The sequence below is a fragment of the Scyliorhinus torazame genome, chromosome 10 (assembly GCF_047496885.1).
Source record: "Scyliorhinus torazame isolate Kashiwa2021f chromosome 10, sScyTor2.1, whole genome shotgun sequence".
NCBI lineage: Eukaryota > Metazoa > Chordata > Chondrichthyes > Carcharhiniformes > Scyliorhinidae > Scyliorhinus > Scyliorhinus torazame.
This window is the reverse complement of record NC_092716.1, coordinates 206,855,107-206,873,860: the sequence shown is the minus strand read 5'-3', so window position 1 is coordinate 206,873,860 and position 18,754 is coordinate 206,855,107. Positions and strand designations below refer to the sequence as shown.

The 18,754-nt window shown below is 44.5% G+C and overlaps 1 protein-coding gene across 6 annotated transcripts in view; it reads left to right on the top strand.

Moving 5' to 3' along the window:
* LOC140384530 (cytosolic 5'-nucleotidase 1A) overlaps positions 1 to 18,754 on the top strand; it is a 70,931-nt gene that overhangs the window by 37,714 nt on the left and 14,463 nt on the right. For 4 of the 6 annotated variants that reach the window (XM_072466302.1, XM_072466304.1, XM_072466303.1 and 1 more), the window contains 4 exons: positions 14,557 to 14,727; positions 15,141 to 15,270; positions 17,596 to 17,718; positions 18,338 to 18,516. In XM_072466302.1, the coding sequence (XP_072322403.1) occupies positions 14,557 to 14,727; positions 15,141 to 15,270; positions 17,596 to 17,718; positions 18,338 to 18,516 (603 nt within the window). The remainder of the gene's footprint in view (positions 1 to 14,556; positions 14,728 to 15,140; positions 15,271 to 17,595; positions 17,719 to 18,337; positions 18,517 to 18,754) is intronic. The other 2 variants (XM_072466305.1, XM_072466301.1) reach the window with 1 other exon arrangement.

Here is an 18,754-nt window from a genome sequence, read left to right as displayed (position 1 = left end):
AGTTCCCACTGTTGCTGCCACGCAGGGTCCAGGACAGGGTGCTGTCGGGGTGTGGGTTGGAGAGGGGAGGATCTCGGCAACGTATCAGGTGATGCAGGAGGAAGAGGAGGCCTCGGTGGAGGAGCTAAAGGGTAAGTGGGAGGAGGAGTTGGGTGAGGAGATTGACGACGGGACGTGGGCGGATGCCCTGGGGAGAGTGAACTCTTCCTCCTCTTGCGCGAGGCTCAGCCTCATATAATTTAAGGTGCTGCATAGGGCTCACATGACCGGGGCAAGGATAAGCCGGTTCTTTGGGTGCGAGGACAGGTGTGCTAGGTGCTCTGGGAGCTCAGCAAACCACACCCACATGTTCTGGGCGTGCCCAGCGCTGGAGGACTTTTGGAAGGGTGTAGCGAGGACGGTGTCGAGGGTGGTAGGTTCCAGGGTCAAGCCGGATGGGGGCTCGCAATATTTGGGGTGGCAGAGGAGCCGGGAGTACAGGAGGCGAAAGAGGCCGGTATTCTGGCCTTTGCGTCCCTGGTAGCCCGGCGAAGGATTCTTCTTCAGTGGAAGGATGCGAGGCCCCCAAGCGTGGAATCCTGGATCAACGATATGGCGGGGTTTATTAAATTGGAGAGGGTGAAATTTGCTTTAAGGGGATCGGTGCAAGGGTTCTTCAGGCGGTGGCAACCGTTCTTAGACTTCCTGGCAGAGCGTTAGAAGATGGTCAGCAGCAGCAACTGGGGGGGTGGGGGGGGGTTTGTTGTTCTTGAGTGGGCGTGTATATTTGCTTTTGTGTTGTTGATGGCTGTTAATTTATTATTTATGTATACGGGGCGGGGGGGTTTGTTCTTTTCTTTCTGTATTTTGTTGTTGATGTTTTGTGAAAATTTGAATAAAATTTATTTTTAAAAATTAAAAACAATTTCACCAAAACGTACTTTGTGTCTATTTATAAAGCCCAGGATTTCATCAGCATTATTATCCACTTCTCAACTTGCCCTGTTTAATGATTTGTGTATGTATTCCCCAGGCCCCTCTGCTTATGAGCCACCTTTAGATTTGTATCCTTCATCCTATGTTGTTTTTCCTCATTCTTATGATCAAAATGCACACTTTTACAGTTTTATGCATTAAATTTTATCAGCCTTGTGTCCACCAATTCCACTAGCCTGTCTATGTTCTCTTGAAGTCATTGACATTGAATGTAAATAGCTGAAACCCAAGCGCTCCACCGCTGCCATCCCCCAAAATATTGAAAAAGCACTTATTTTCTTCAAAAAATTAATTGTCCAAGTTCTAATTCAGCCTTGCTGTACTCCTTTCTGCTGATCTATTTGTTTGCTGTACACTTAATACTTATGCATTTGTTCATCTGTTACTGACTTCTGGGGTAAAATAGCCTCTAATTGTGTAAGTTAACTTCCTGTGTACAGGCAGCCAGGACAAGTTGAACTTCACTTCCATCAATCCTAGGGATCTATGTGTAAGATTTAAAATTTCCTTTTCAGCTGGAGGACATGCACCTGTAGGTAGGTATATGCTGCCACCGCTTGATAAAAAGGCTGCCATTACACCGTGAGATCATTCATCGTTTGATTCAGTGCTTCATTTGTTTCAAATGGCTATATAAAGTTAAGTTGCAGGCCAAGCTAGATGAGGGTGAGCGCAGGATAAAACCAGCAAGAGAGATGTTGAATGGTACAGATGAGCCATGTACACCACTTGGGATTGGGGTGCAAGAAAGGAAAAGCTCCCCAATTGCAAGACCAAGAGATTGAAAACAAAAGGCCCATGTGTACAGATGTGTTAGCGTTTTGACTTTTCTGTCTTTAGGACCATAAGACAGGAGAAAGGCCATTAAGCGCAATGAGCTTTATCTGTTATTACTAGCTAATAATAGATAAGAAATTCAAATTGTTTCCCGCTAAAAAGTGCCTAGTTCACTGATGCTACTGAAGTGAATGAAATGAAATGAAAATCGCTTATTGTCACAAGTAGCCTTCAAATGAAGTTACTGTGAAAAGCCCCTAGTCACCACATTCCGGCGCCTGTTCGGGGAGGCTTGTATGGGAAGTGAACAGCCAGTTGAAAAAGTGAGGGTTTTTTGTATTACCTGGTTAGTTGGTTCACTGTTTCTACTGTGGCAAAACAAACAAATATTATAAAAATTACTTTTTAAAAATAGTTGAAAAGTAACCAGTTAATTCATGCATGAGGCTACTAACAACTAAGAAATTAAGAAAAGTCACCAGAACCAATGCCAAATCTTTATATTTTAATCATTTTGAGGAATCCAATAATATCTCTGGAACAGTTCCTACAGATTAGAGGGTAGCTAATGTAACCCTATTATTTAAAAAGGGAGGTAGAAAGAAAACAGAATTACAGGCCAGCCAGCCTGATGTCGGTAGTAGGGAAAATTCTAGAGTTAGTTATAGAAGATGTAATAGCAGCAGGTAGTGGCCTTTCCCACGCTGCCGCCACTGATGATACAGGACAGGGTGGTCTCCGGCACCAGGGTGGGGGAGGGGAAGGTGTTGGATCTATCAGGAACTACAGGAGGTGGAGGAAGCCCCAGTGGAGGAGCTCAAGGGCAAGTGGGAGGAGGAGCTAGGTGAGGAGTTGGAAGCGGGTCTGTGGGCAGAGGTCCTGGGCAGGGCTAATTCCTCCTCATCATGTGCCAGGCTTAGTCTAATTCAATCTAAGGTGGTCCACTGGGCACACATGACTGCAGCGAGAATGAGCAAGATTTTTGGGGTAGAAGACAGTTGTATGAGGTGCAAGGGCAGCCCTACAAGCCATGTCCACATGTTTTGGGCATGCCCGGAGCTTAGAGAGTTCTGGCAAGGGTTCGCAAGGGCAATGTCCAAGGTGCTTAACACACGGGTGGTGCCGAGTCCAGAGATAACGATCTTTGGAGTGTCAGAAGACCCGGGAGTTCAGGGGGCAAAAGAGGCCGACGTCTTAGCCTTTGCCTCCCTAGTAGTCCGGAGACGGATTTTATTAATGTGGAGGGACTCGAAGCCTCCGAGTGTAGAGACTTGGGTTAACGACATGGCTGGGTTTCTCAGCCTCAAGAAAATAAAGTTTGCCTAAAGAGGGTCTATGCTAGGGTTCTCTCGGAGGTGGCAGGCAGCCGTTCGTCGACTTTCTCGGGGAAAATTAAAATGTCAACAGCAGCAATCCGTAGGGGGGGGGGGGGGGGGTGATGGTGAGTGCTTCATTGGGAAGGTGTGGGAAGACTGGGTTGCGTGGGGTAATGTCTATTTAATTGTTTTTGTATATTCTCTTTTTGCACTATGTTAATATTCACTCTAGTTTGTTTTGTTACTACTGTTTTATTATGAAAGATTCTGCAAACCCTTAATAAAAATCCTTTTTTAAAAAAAAGATGTAATAGCAGAGCAATTGGAAAACAGTGGCAGAATCGGACATAGGCAGCATGGATTTGCAAAGGGAAATCAAACTCGATAAATCTACAGGAATTCTTCAAGGATGCAAATAGTAGTTGTGGGGGAGGGTTTATTTGTACTTTGAAGGCTTTTGCCAAAGTTCGGCAAGAGAGATTAGAGTGTAAAATTGAAGCACATGGGACTGGGAGTAGTGCATTGAGATGGATAGAAAACTGATTGGCAGACAGGAAACAAAGATTAGGAATAAACAAGTCTTTTCTGAATGGCAGGAAGTGACTAGTGGGGCACCACAGGGTTCAGTGCTGGGACCCCAGCATTTCACTATGTATATTAATGATTTAGATCAGGGAATTAAATGTAATATCTCCAAATTTCCAAATTACACAAAGCTGGATGAGAGGGTGAGTTGTGAGGAGGGTGCAGAGATGCTTCAGTGCGAGTTGGACAAGCTGAGTAAGTGGGCAACTGCATGGCAGATGGAGTATAATGTGGATAAATGTGAGGTTATCCACTTTGGTAGCAAAAACAGGAAGGCAGATTATTATAAATTGAGAGAGGGAATGTGCAATGAGGCCTAGGTGTCATACACCATTCACTGAAGGTAAGCACGCAGGTAGTAAAGGAGGCAGATGTTTAGGGTGGCCTTCATAACGAGAGGATTCAAATACAGGAGCAGGAATGTCCTGGTGCAATTATGCAGGGCCTCAGTGAGATCAAAGCTGGAGTATTGTTTGCACGTCTGAGTACTCCTGCTGGCTTGGCAGTGCTATCTGACACCTTGACTGTGCCAAGGTGCCAGCTGGACAGCTTCAAGGTGCCCGCATTCCAGGGGGAGGGCCAGGGAGCCACGCTGCACTAACCCTGACCCCCAGGGGCCTCCCATGGCCCGGGAGACCCCTAGGGTGCCGTTCCACCTGGTCCACGTTTGTGTGGACCAGCACTGGTCGGTGCCCGGCAGTAGCCTCCCTCGGGAGGCTGAAGAATCGAGGGAGGGCAGTGGATCCCAGGCAGATAGGTTTACGTAAGTCTACAACCTACTTCCCACACATTTGACGTGGAGTTCCGACTTTGACGTGGAGTTCCGACTCTAACGTCTCGCGGGACTTTGGTGAATCCCGTGAGGCGCAGAGGCTGTCGGGAGGCTTGCTGCAGGCCTCTCTCTCTCTCGCTCTCTCTCTCTCTCTCTCTCTCTCTCTCTCTCTCTCGAGATTTCCGGCCGTCTTGTGCTCTCGCTTGTGCGCAACGTGGTGGAGAATCCCGCCCTATGTTTCTAAAATTAATTTTATTAAGTTACATTTCTTGATTTAGTTTCTGGAGATTTTAAGTGACACAACATGGGCTTCCCCCCTCAGCAATTTGATTCAAGAGGTAAATTGTTTGTGTTGAAAGTTCAACTGCAGTCATTATTGAACATTAGTTCTATCTGAATCTTATAAAAACAAGCATAATGTGGTTGCTCGTCCTCATTGTTATTTGTGTTTGGCAATTCTGGGTATAAGAGGGAAGAGGGAGGCTTTGTGATAGCATCCCAAAAATCATCTTTAGCAAGATGTTACAAATAAATGCACTCTCTGAAATTCAGAGTGCTGGCTGGGAATCTGCAGAATGTGGAGCAAGCCAGCAATCTTTACCAAATCTGGTGGCTGAAATGCAGCAATATTTGAAGGAAGTTATGGAGAAGACCACTGCCACTATGTTGTTCTTCCCTATTCTCACCTCACACGCTAATTTTGTCCCTCTTTCCACACTCTTGGTTTCTTTCTCTTACTTTCTATTGTGTATTTTATTTTTTCCTTCTATTTTCTCTCTTGCTTCTCCTTCTCTCCTATTTCTCTCTCCCACATTTCCTGCTCCAGTAGACTTTCAAACTGAAATCTTCACAGTTTGAACCAAATCTTTCACATCCATTTTTTAAGATCACATGTCCCTGATTTGCCCCAATTGTTCTTGAGCATGAGAGTGCTGTCAGCTGTATGGCGTTGCAATAACAATCATAGTCAGCATTTTGTCAGTCATCTGAAAAGTAACATTGTCATAAGGCCATTCGTTATTTGCAAACAGTATGGGGAAACTGCTGTTCATCTGTTGGTCAAGTCTGTATCATGGGGCTGTTGATGAATGCATGTTCACACAAGCAGCTCCTCTTATGTTTAAAACCCAGAGGTGTATTGAGAGTGTTCTAGAACTGTTTCTTCATTTACATGGAATGTGGCTTCGACTACTAAGGTTGTCTATCAATTTTGTTGGCTCAGAGTAAAATTTCCAATTTTGTGAATTCTTGCAAGAATCTTCTTGCTATTACAGTATAACCTTCTTGGTTTACACTGAATTAGCAATATTTTAAAGAATCCAGCTAAGATCTTAATTTTTTTCAATACCACAACAGAGCGTGAATGAATCAACTTGAAGTCCAGTTGATTATAGGAAGTGATTGTTGACAGAACTTTGGCCACAGGAGCTCTCTTTGGCATCGCATTCTGTTTTGCTTCATCCTCCATCTTTATGGTAGGTGCTGTCTGAGCCAACACAAGCTATGACTAACCCAGCCCCCACCTGCACATATACTCAGCTACTTCTGACAGGAAAAAGAACTTGTATCACTCACAGATGTGCATGTGAGAAGATTCAGTCCATTTTTTCGCAGTCACCCCAAATGTGATCCAAACATGTGTGACATAGAACATACAGTGCAGAAGGAGGCCATTCGGCCCATCGAGTCTGCACCAACCCACTTGAGCCTTCACTTCCACCCTATCCCCGTAACCCAATAACCCCTCCTCACCTTTTTGGTCACTAAGGGCAATTTATCATGGCCAATACACCTAACCTGCACGTCTTTGGACTGTGGGAGGAAACCGGAGCACCCGGAGGAAACCCACGCAGACACGGGAGAACGTGCAGACTCCGCACAGACAGTGACCCAGTGGGGAATCGAACCTGGGACCCTGGCGCTATGAAGCTACAGTGCTATCCACTTGTGCTACCTGCCCGATAATGAGTTTAGAGTTGGATTGCACCATAACATATGGGGGGCCTTTTCTTCAGCCCAGCTTCTCACCTCTCTCTGGTCACAGAAGCAAATCAATTCAAAGGCTGACTGCCAAGGTGACAGGCCCCAATAACTGCTGCTGAATCTCTTGCCTTAATAGCCACCATCACCCACAAGCACTCAGCCCCCTTAACTAAGAATGGCCATGATCATTCACAGAACATCTACTGTAAAGTGATGCAATCTATGTTATAGCATATACATATAAGAACCCATGCCCTAAGAGTGTATGTAAACTTTTTAGAAATCACAAAATTAAACTCCACCCCACTCCCAAAAATAATGCCTCTTAAGAAATTCTATAGCCTACAAAAAATCTAAATATCCACCTTCTTTCTATCCCTTCCCTATGTCTTCAGTTAGCTTTGCACAATCCCAGTGAGACAGAAGAAACATCCAGCGTGAGACACATCGAAGAGTGAATCTGGGAGTTGAGCATTTGAAGCTTGGTGGGAATTCGAGGCTGGGTGGGAAGAGGTGCTTTTTATCCCTAGATTTGTTACTCTCAAATTTCCAGTGAGTGGCCTTGCCCTGCTGCAGGTGACTACAACGGAGGGACTTGATTGGAAAGTAGCAGGTAAGGCAGGTAAATTCTTCACATCGGGAGCGAGGCTGAGTGGGAGAAGTCTGGAATGCAGTCTGGGAAGGTAAGTGGTATTTGTGTCTGTGTCTCTGTGTTTTCAAATTCTGGGGGGGGGGGGGGGTGGGGGGGGGGACTGAGAAGTGACATCACAGTAAAGCTGTGACCTGATTGGCTGGTAAGAAATCTGTGTTAAATTTGAAAAAAAACATTGAGAAAACTAATTAATAAACTAGGTAGAGAAGTAACTAAACCTGAGTGCAGAGATTAGCATTTAGCATTTAATTTTACAGTAGAAATCTGGCGCCAGTGGCCGTATAGTTAATTGTAACTTAATCTAAAACAATTTAATAAGTATTTATTTTAAATTAATTAACTAGTGCTTAAATATCACTCAGCGGGGTGCAGTGCTCTAACTATGAGATGTGGGAGATCCGTAATGCCTCCAGGGTTCCGGTTAATTACGTCTGCAGGAAGTGTAACCAATGGCAGCACCTCACAGATTCGATTGAATCAGCAGTTGGATGCATTTAGGAGCATGCAGGTAAGCATCCTAGATCAGAGTTATAGAGACATGGTCACACCCAAGGTGCAGGCAGACAGACGAGTGACCGCTAGAAAGGGCAGGCAGTCAATGCAGGACTGCCATGTGGCTGTCCCCCTCTCAAACAAGTATACTGTTTTGGATACAGTTGGGAGGGGATAGCCTATTAGGGGAAGCCAACAGCAGTCAGAACAGTGGCACCAAAACTGGCTCTGCTGCTCAACAGTGGAGGGAAAGGTGCAGGAGAACGATAGTTATAGAGAACTCTGTAGTAAAGGGCACAGATAGGCACTTCTGTGGACGTGAAAGACTCCAGGATGGTATGTTGCCTCCCTGGTGCCAGGGTCAAGGATGTCTCTGAACACAGGACATCCTGAAGGGAAGTGAACAGCCAGAGGTCATAGTACACATAGGTTCTAACGACATAGGCAGGAAGAGCGATGAGGTCTTGCAGAACGGGTTCAGGGAGTTAGGCTGTAACCAAAAAAGCAGGGCCTCTATGGTTGTAATCTCAGGATTACTCCCTGTGCCACTTATCAGTGAGGCTAGAAATAGGAGCATAGTGCAGCTAAATATGTGGCTAAACTGGTGGTGTAGGAGGGAGGGTTTCAGATTTATGGACCATTGGTAACTCTTCCAGGGCAGGTGGGACCTGTACGGGAAGGACAGGATGCATCTAAACTGGAAGGGCATCAATATCCTGGCCAGGAAGTTTGCTCAAGTCACTTGGGAGGATTTAAGCTCGTGTGGCAAGAGGGTGAGAACCAGAGCGTTAGCTTAGAAGGTGCAATAACTGAAGGGGAAATAGGGAACAAACACAAGAAAGCAACAATATCACCCTGTTTTCTCAAAAGCAGTGGTCTGAAGTGTATTTGTTTTGACGCCAGAAGTGTAGCAAGTAAGGCAGATGAACTTAAAGCACTTATAGAATTTACAGTGCAGAAGGAGGCCATTCGGCCCATCGAGTCTGCACCGGCTCTTGGAAAGAGCACCCTACCCAAGGTTAAAACCTCCACCCTATCCCCATAACCCAGTAACCCCACCCACCACTCAGGGCAATTTTTGGACACTAAGGGCAATTTATCATGGCCAATCCACCTAACCTGCACATCTTTGGACTGTGGGAGGAAACCGGAGCACCCGGAGGAAACCCACGCACACACGGGGAGAACGTGCAGACTCCGCACAGACAGTGACCCAAGCCGGAATCGAACCTGGGACCTTGGAGCTGAGAAGCAATTGTGCTATCCACAATGCTACCGTGCTGCCCTTATTAGTACTTGATGTTGTGGCTATCACAGAAACGTGGTTAAAGGAAGGGCAGGATTGGCAGTTGAACTTTGGAGGATATAGATGCTTCAGGAGAGATAGAGGGGTGTGTAAAAGGGGTGGGGCGTACTGGTTAAGGAGAATATTATAGCCATGCTGTGGGAGGACACCTCGGAGGTCTCGGACAATGAGGCAATCTGGTTGGAGCTCTGGAACAGGAAGGGGGCAATCACAATGTTGGGGGTTTATTACAGCCCCCCCCAACTGCCAGCGAGAGATCGAGGAGCAGATAGGTACAAAAGTAATAGGGTTGTTGTGGTCGGGGATTTTAACTTCCCTTCTAATGACTGGGACTCGCTTAGTGCTAGGGGCTTGGATGGGGCAAAGGCTGTAAGGTGTATCAAGGAAGGCTTCTTGGATGCAATATGCAGGTACTCCAACTAGGGATGGGGCAGTACTGGACCTGGTATTGCAAGTTACAGGTAGGGCAGCACGGTAGCATTGTGGATAGCACAATTGCTTCACAGCTCCAGGGTCCCAGGTTCGATTCCGGCTTGGGTCACTGTCTGTGCGGAGTCTGCACATTCTCCCCGTGTGTGCGTGGGTTTCCTCCGGGTGCTCCGGTTTCCTCCCACAGTCCAAAGATGTGCAGGTTAGGTGGATTGGCCATGATAAATTGCCCTTAGTGTTGGGTGGGGTTACTGGGTTATGGGGATAGGGTGGAGGTGTTGACCTTGGGTAGGGTGCTCTTTCCAAGAGCCGGTGCAGATTCGATGGGCCGAATGGCCTCCTTCTGCACTGTAAATTCTATGAATGAGCCTGGTCAGGTGGTTGAGGTTTCAGTAAGGCAACATTTTGGGAGTGACGGCAATTCCATAAGTTTTAGGGTACTTTTTGATACGGATGAGTGTAACCCTCGCGTTATGGTCCTAAACTTGCGAAAGGCAAATTACGATAAAGTTAGACAGGAATTGAAGAATTTGGATTGGGTGCGGCTGTTGGTAGGGTAAATCAACATCTGACATGTGAGAGTCTTTCAAGCGACAGTTGATTAGGATTCAGGAAAGTCACGTTCCTGAGAGAACGAAGGATAAGTATGGGAAGTTTAGGGAGCCTTAGATAATGAGGGATATTGTGAATCTCATCAAAAAGAAAAAGGAGGCTTTTGTATGGTCTAGATGGGTGCGGACAGTCGAAACCCTTCAGGAATATAAAGAAAGTAGGAAGGTACTTAAGCGGGAAATTAAGAGGGGTCATGAAAAGTCATTGGCACGTAGGAATAAGGTGAATCCCAAAGCTTTTTATTCATATGTAAAAACTGAGAGGGTGCCCAGGGAAAGGATTGGACCACTTAAGGACAGTGGGAGGAATCCAAATGTTGAGCCAGAGGAAATGGGCATGAGTACTTTGCATCAGTGTTCACCAAAGAAAAGGACTTTGTGGGAGATGATTCTTGGGTAGGGTGTGTGGAAATCTGGGTCATGCTGATATCAAAAAGGAGGAGGTATTGGGTGTTTTAAAAGACATTAAGGTAGATAAGTCTCCTGGGCCGGATGGGATTTACCCCAGAATACTGGGGCAAGGGAGGAAATTGCTGGAGCCTTGACTGACATCTTTGTAACCTCATCGGTTACAGGTGAGATCCCAGGGGACTGGGGAATAGCTAATGTGGAACCTCTGTTTAAGAAAGGTAGCAGGGATAATCTTGGAAACTATAGGCCGGTGAGCCTCACATCAATAGTAGGTAAGGAGAGAATTCTCGGGGACAGGATTTATACCCATTTGAAAACAAATGGACACATTAGCGATGGACAGCATTGTTTTGTGAATGGGAGGGCATGCCTCACTAATTTGATCGAGTTTTTTGAGGAGGTGACAAAGATGATTGATGAGGGGAGGGTGGTGGATATGGTTTACATAGATTTCAGTAAAGCCTTTGGCAAGATGCCTCATGGCAGACTTGTATAAAAGGTGAGGTCACACAGGATCAGAGGTGAAGTGGCAAGATGGATATAGAACTGGCTCAGTCACAGAAGGCAGAGGGCAGCAGTGGAAAGTTGTGACTAGTGGTGTTCCACAGGGATCTGTGCTGGGGCCTCTGTTGTTTGTAGCATACATAAACAATTAGGAGGAAAATGTAGCTAGTCTGATTAGTAAGTTCGCAGGTGACACCAAGGTTGGTGGAGTGGCAGATAGTGTTGAGGATTGTCAGAGGATACAGCAGGACATCGATAGGTTGGAGACTTGGGCAGAGAAAGGGCAAATGGAGTTTAGTCTGGACAAATGTGAGGTAATGCATTTTGATAGGTCTAACATAGAGGGGAAATATACTGTAAATGGCAAAACTCTTAGGAATATAGAAAGTCAGAGATATCTGAGTCTACAGTTCCACAGATCTTTGAAAGTGGCAGCACAAGTGGACATGGTAGTCAAGAAAGCATTCGGAATGCTTGCCTTCATTGGACGGAGTATCGAGTATAAAAACTGGCAAGTCATGCTCCAGTTGTATAGAACCTTCATACGGCCGCACTTAAAATATTGCGCACAATTCTGGTCGCCACACTACCAGAAAGATGTGGAGGTTTTGGCTTACCAGGATGTTGCCTGGTCTGGAGGGGGGTTAGCTATGCGGAAAGGCTGAATAGACTCAGACTGTTTTCATTAGAAAACCGAGGTTGAGGGGTGACCTTATAGAGATCTACAAGATTATGAGGGACATGGGTAGTGTGGATGGGCAGGCACTCTTTTCCAGGGTTGAGGGGTCAGTCACTAGGGGGCATAGGTTTATGGTACTTGGGGCAAAGTTTAGAGGAGATGTGCGAGGCAGTTTTTTTACACGGGGGGCGGTGAGTGTCTGGAACGCAGTGCCAGGGGAGGTTCTGGAAGCAGATACATAAACGGCGTTCAAAAGGGATCTCGATAAATACATGGATAGGATGTATATAGAGGGATACGGTACTAGGGAGTGCTGAGGGTTTGAGCCCAAGGTATCACGGTGTTGTTATACCAAAAATATCTCAATAAAATGTTTATTAAAAAAAAACCACAAACAGAAATGCCAGATATAAAGCTGTGGGTGTGCAGTTCTGTCAACTGATATGTTTTTTAGCTCGCTGCTCGTGCTGCAACCACTGTTCCGTCAGTTTGATAAGTAAAACCACATCCTAGCTCTGCTCATTGTCATGGACTTGCAATCTATGGCACATTTTCACAAAAAAACTTCACAGTATCTAATATTTAGTGTTGCAAATCCTGACCAAGATGATACGATTAATAGGCACAAGTTCCTTAATCTTGCATACAAGGTTTCAATTTAGAGTAAAACATTGGAATTCATATGCCAAAGACTTGGCTCCTTAAAGATATAATGGAAAATGCATTTCACTCATGCTTACATCGGATCTAATATGACACATCTGATCTGTTCTTTCTAACTCCGAAACTACAATTTCCTCTTATCGATTGTCGTTAGTCATCATTGCAGCATATCTTTTCTGAAAGGGTGTTTCTTCTCCATTCCCTACACATTCATACAAAAGTATTATTGCTATCTGTGTAAATCAACAACAATTTACATTTATATAGCACCTTTAATATCATGAAATGACCCAATGCACTTTACTGGAGTATTCTGAAACTAAGGATGATACCAAGCCATATATTAGATCAGATAGCTAAAATGTTGATCAAAGGTGTAAGTTTTAAAGAGTGTCTTAAAGGAGGAAAGTGAGGTAGAGAACCTGTGTAGCGAGGGTATTCCAGGAGTTGGGACCTAGGCGATGGACATCGGTGCTGGAGTAATTCAAATTGAGGGTGCACAAGAATGAGACATAGAGGAGCACAGATATCTCAGAGTTGTGGGACTGGAGGAAATTACAGAGATAGGGAGGTTCAGCCATGGAGGAATTTGAAGTCAACGATAATTTTGAAATGAAGAAGTTGCTTGACTGGGAGCCAATGTAGGTGAGTGAATAAGGCAGTTGTTGAGGAATGATCCTAAGGGTTGGCAGGATAAGCAATAATCGGGAGAGTTGGAGAACTGGAGCAGCAGCTCCAAAATGTCTCCAGTCAGGTCATGTGGCACTGTATAGTGGTATAATATTTAACAACAGTATAATGATTTCTCGAGGAATTAAGGGCTATGGAGAGAGAGCGGGTAAATGGAGTTGAAATCAGCCATGATTGAATGGTGGAGTGGACTCGATGGGCCGAATGGCCTTACTTCCGCTCCTAGGTCTTATGGTCTAAGAAGAGACAGCTCATGGTTTTAAAGTAGCAAAGGATTGGCTGAAACATCTGCTATGTGACAACTTAGCTGGCTGTAAATGTAAACCAATGCTGGTTTATAGTTCAGAAAAGACTTGAGCCTTCAAAAGGAAAAATAAATCTCATCTGCCAGTCTTTTGGAAGGCTAACAGCAATGCCTGGTTTACAGCAGTTATATTTGAAGGAGGTTTACCGATTACCTCCTGCTAGAGGTTGGGATTAATCCTCGATAATGCACCTGGGTGTCCACACACTCTTGCAGAGAACCAGCCAGATAGTGACACTTTATTTTTACCCTACCCCCACTCAAAAGTACATTAAATCTTTTCTGTACTATAATGTACTGCAATTTTTACTGTTCTATATTGCAAGTTTTACATTGTTGTTATCTTCTTGCATTGAAAACAATTTCTGCAGTAAAATCATCTTGAATTTACTCAAAAATACAGTTTTATTGTCTCTCTTCCTTTAAAAATGTCAAATTTGGGGATGGTTGGAACCTAATACAACTCCCCCTGTTCAGGATTTCACCCTTCTCAAAACTTCATGGTAACAGGCCCCCACGAACAGTTCAGTGGCCAATTTAGCTCAGCTGGCTGGATAGCTGGTTTGTGATGCAGAGCAAGGCCAACGGCATGGGTTCAATTCCCATACCAGCTGAGGTGATTCATGAAGGCCCTGCCTTCTCAACCTTGCCCCTCGGTTGAGGTGTGGTGTGTCATAATATCCACTCATGTATATAATGAGATGCAGACAGGCAGTGATTGACACACAGGATAACCAATGAACACACACGACACAGAGCAACCAATCACCAGACAGGACACTACCACTATATAAAACACAAGGCATTAAGACTCGCTCTTCTCACAGGACACAGCTACTGAGATAGTAAGAGTGCACAAGGCCGTGAGCACTGTCTCCATGTGACAGAGAACCTCTGACTGGCTTGACCAGACTAGCTATCAGTTTAGATTAATAGAGTGTCAACCCACAGCAGGCCAGCAGCACGGTTCAATTCCCGTACCAGCCTCCCCGAACAGGCGCCGGAATGTGGCGACTAGGGGCTTTTCACAGTAACTTCATTGAAGCCTACTCGTGACAATAAGCGATTTTCATTTCATTTCATTCATGTACAGCAACCAACAGGTTCAATAAAACCGTGTTTGACCATCTCCTGTGTCGGAAGCCTGTTTCTAGTCTCACTGCATCCAGTTGCAGTCATATGTTAAACCAACTCAAATAACTCATCATGGTGATCCTCGGTTTAGATCACCACCGGTCAGCTTTCTCCGTCAAAGAGGAAAACAGCCTCTGGTCATCTGGGACTATGGCAACTTTACTTTTACTTCTTACTCTGTTATGGAGTACACCTAAGGTAGAGTGAGGTGTGTGTTTTTGCATTATGCTGTGTTTTAACAGTCATTTTATCTTCCTCCCAACCTTCTTGCAGCAGAAAGACCCAAAAGAGGCCATAACAATTGCCATCTCGGCCCGAGCTCTCTTTGATATGGAAGAGGAACATGAGTTGTTCTTGTCAGAAGGACGGGAAACGTTTGAAACCTTCCAGCTCACCAATGAAGACGTACCTTTGAAGGAAGGCATTGTTTACCCATTCATCAAGGTAAGTTTCCATATATGTCTTGGGCTAAACTCCAGCCATTCTAAGAACGCTCTGCCTATCACAGTAACTCAAAATGGAATATTGGCAACATTTTACTCTTAAGTTTAAGATGTGAAATTCCTTTAAAGTTCTTTGCAATCCTTGATATATGTCATTGTTTATCTGAATTCAGCTAATACATCTCTTGCCGATTATTCAGATTTTTATTTTGTGAAACAATTTGATGTGATGAGCCATTTATAGATACCCATAATAGTTTTTGTTTTTATTTTCCTGTCTAAAAAATGAGTATTTGATAAATGGCAGCAGCAATTTATAGATGAATGATCACTTCCACCCCACTTCCCCTCTTTCCCTCTCCACCCAGCCCTCAGAGTGTAGCCCTATTTCCTTTCCTTTATTGTCTCTTTCAGGCTGTTCAGATGGTAAATGCTAGGTTACTGGCGAGAAATCCTGAAGAAAAGCAACTCTTTGAAATTATCCTTCTGTCAACTCACAGCGCTGAAGGTGGGGTGCGGATCATTAATAGTGTAAATTATTATGGTGAGTTGGCACACAATGAGTGGTTCACAACAGCTCATATCTGCAATCGTTCATGCATACTTTAAATGAGTTATCCTACACTCACCTCTACTGTTGCACATTGTAAAGAAAGTAAGACATATTTATGAGAACAATAACAATCTTTATTATTGTCACAAGTAGGCTTACATTAACACTGCAATGAAGTTACTGTGAAAATCCCCCAGTCACCACATTCCGGCGCTTGTTCGGGTACACTGAGGAAGAATTCAGAATATTCAATTTACCTAATAAGCACGTCTTGTGGGAGGAAACTGGAGCACCCGGAGGAAACCCATGGGAGAACGTGCACACTCTGCACAGACAGTGACCCAAGCTGGGATCGAACCTGGGACCCTGGCGCTGTGAAGCAACAGTGCTAACCACTGTGCTACCGTGCCGTATTCTCTCGTTATTTATTCATTCACCATGCAATTTCTTTTAAGTCTTTTTACTTACTGGACTCCCCTTTTATCAATTTTGTTTTCAAAAGCCTGGAGCAGATTACCTGGGATGGTTTTGCTCAAGGCATTCCCCCACCCCCCTTGCCATTTTCAATATCTACTCTCTTCAGAGGCAATAATCATGCATGGGGACCTTCCAATATTATTCTGCATGTGCAAGCATAGACAGTTGGGGTTAAAAAATATTCAAACCTGGAGCGTATCCTATCCAAGCTTCAATCTTTTCAAAAGTGTGTAGTTTTCAGCCAGGATCATTGTACCATGATCGAGAGCAAAAAGGCTGCCAATCCTTTTCCCCTTTCTAGTCCAGGGATGCTGAAGTCAATAGCAGTTGCCCAACTACATACAGCCTGGCCTAAAATCAATTATATCACTAGTGGTGTTTAATATAACCATCTTGCAAAAGACTTCTCATTGTATGTATCCAGAGACATTGTACATTCTACATCAACATTGAGAGAGGTATCTTGCCAGGTGAGGATGACATTAAAAAAATTCTTATTTTGTTTCAATCACTTAGGGGCATTCCCTGATCAGTCCTGCCGAGTGTTCTCTTCTACAAATGCAGCACAGAATCATAGAATCCCCACAGTGTAGAAGGAGGCCATTCAGCCCATTGAGTCTGCACCAACCATTCGAAAGACCACCCTACACAGACCCAATCCCTGCCCTATCCCTCTAACCCTACCGAACCTTTGGATACTTGGGGGAAATTTAGCATGACCAATAGCCTAACCTGCATATCATTGGAGTGTGGGAGGAAACCGGAGCACCCGGGTAAACCCACGCAGACACGGGGAAAACGTGCAAACTCCACACAGACAGTCACCCGAGATCGGAATTGAACCTGGGTCCCTGGTGCTGTGAGGCAGCAATGCTAACCACTGTACCACCGTGCCGCCCAAGTGGTAAATGCAAATGTTTGAAATAATGTCATGCAAGAAGCATCAGTGCAATATGTAAATACTGTAGCTGCGGGATCTCCAATATTAATGCCCTGAAATGTTATGCTGATGAGTTAGTCGTAAACATTTGCAGTTATTACAGTAATTATTTGAATGCTCTGAATATTTGTAGTAACATTTGGTAACTGGAATCCTTGGCAGTAGGATGGCTTCATCATGGCTCGAAACAGCCTGATGCATAAAACCTTGGAGCTAGCATGGATTTTCTTTCACCATCTACATGTAGCCTAGTGAAGCCCTGAACCAGAGAAACGAGATTTCAACAACTAATCTCGACGATGTTGGAGTACAGGATCTGTGCAAGCTGGGTTTCCATATTTCTTGGCTGTGTCACTAAGTTGAATGTTGTGACTAATAAGAGCCTCTATCTTTTTTTGGAGGTTAAGTAGGCAGCATTTACAGCCAACAAAGTACTTTTGAAGTGTAGTCACTGTTGTGATGTGAGAAATGCACAGCCAGGTTGCACACAGCAAGATTCCACAGCAGCAATGAAATAAATGGCCTGGTTTATCAATGTATGTTGAAGGATAAATGTTGACCAAGACACTGGTAAGGGTTTCCAGCTCTTCAAATCTTTTACTTCAACCTGATAGTGTGGACAGGGCCTTAGTTTAACGTCTCACTTGGAACAGCACCTCTAAAAGTGCAAAACCCCATCAGTACAATGGGAGATGCCAGCCTAAATTTTGTGCTCAAGACTCAGTAGTGGGACTTAAACCCACAATCTCCTGATGTAGGCGATAGCACTACTGACTGAGCCACGGCTGACGCCAATTTAGGAACGGGTAGAAAGGTTAACATGGCAACAGGGCCCCATCTGGAAGTGCAACTGCTGTTGATCCAAATTGCTGATAAGAGTCTGCATCTTTTATTCCTAGGTTTGGAGATTAGCAAATTTTGTTTTCTAAATGGAAGCGATCCTTCAAAGTACTTGCATTCAAACAATGTGAAGCTGTTCCTTTCAGCATGTGAATCTGCAGTTTGCAACGCACTGAAAAAAGGCAAGTGTCTGGATTTGTGAAGTGTGTGCGTTATACAGAGAAAGAAGGGCTCCTTGAGGTCTTTGCACCAGAAATTTCACCAAATAATTTGTGGGGTTAATGGGAGCAGGATTAGATTTTTGAATAAGAGATATCGGGAGGATGAAAATGGTGATTGAAAGACACCCAGAGAAGGGAATGAGACTCTTGTACAAGGGATTGAGAGATACTCTCCGATAATTGCAAGGTACAATGTGCACCCAGAATAGCTGCTGCAGCAGGAACGAAGTGTACCTTGTGGAAATGTGAGTACCCTCATTCCTCACATTCCTGGGGTACATGTTATCCCCCTGAGCAGCTCTTTCTGAGGAATAAGGACTGCCTGGCTAATTTTTATTTCTTCATCCAAGTTCTGGAGCATGGAGCTCAACTGTGATCTTGAAGCTGAGATTTGCTGGCCCCATAAATATAGTCATAAAGAAAAAAACGAAGACTTACATTTCTTTTCATGATCACTGGACATTTACAGTTCTTATAGTCTATTAAGTACTTTTGAAGTGTAGTCCTATTTGGAATGTAGAAAACAAATGCATACATCCCATTCATGTATGAATTAAAATGCAAGTTTTTTTCCCTAAAGACATTCCTGCAGCTCTAATGCTGCATCAACAGTATCAGACAGCACAGGAACATCTGAAGGTGGCATTTGATGGGGACTCAGTGTTGTTCTCAGATGAGACTGATGTTGTATTCAAAGAGAAGGGTCTGGATGCGGTCATCAAGTATGAGAAGGACAGGGAGCATGTTCCTATTGGAGAGGTGAGGTTTCTTGTTCGATCAGAAATTGTTGCATGATATTCAAAATTTTGCTTCATTGCTTGACCATGTTCTCTGCACTCTGCATTTATGCCTCACAGATGACCTGAAGCACCTTAGCTGCATCCCAGCACCTGTTAACACATTAACCTAGCAATGGCAATTCCGCAGGCAGGGTAATGGAGAAGTGCAATTGGTAGATGTGCCTATTAGATCAGTAGTCGTAGCTGGCACAGATCAT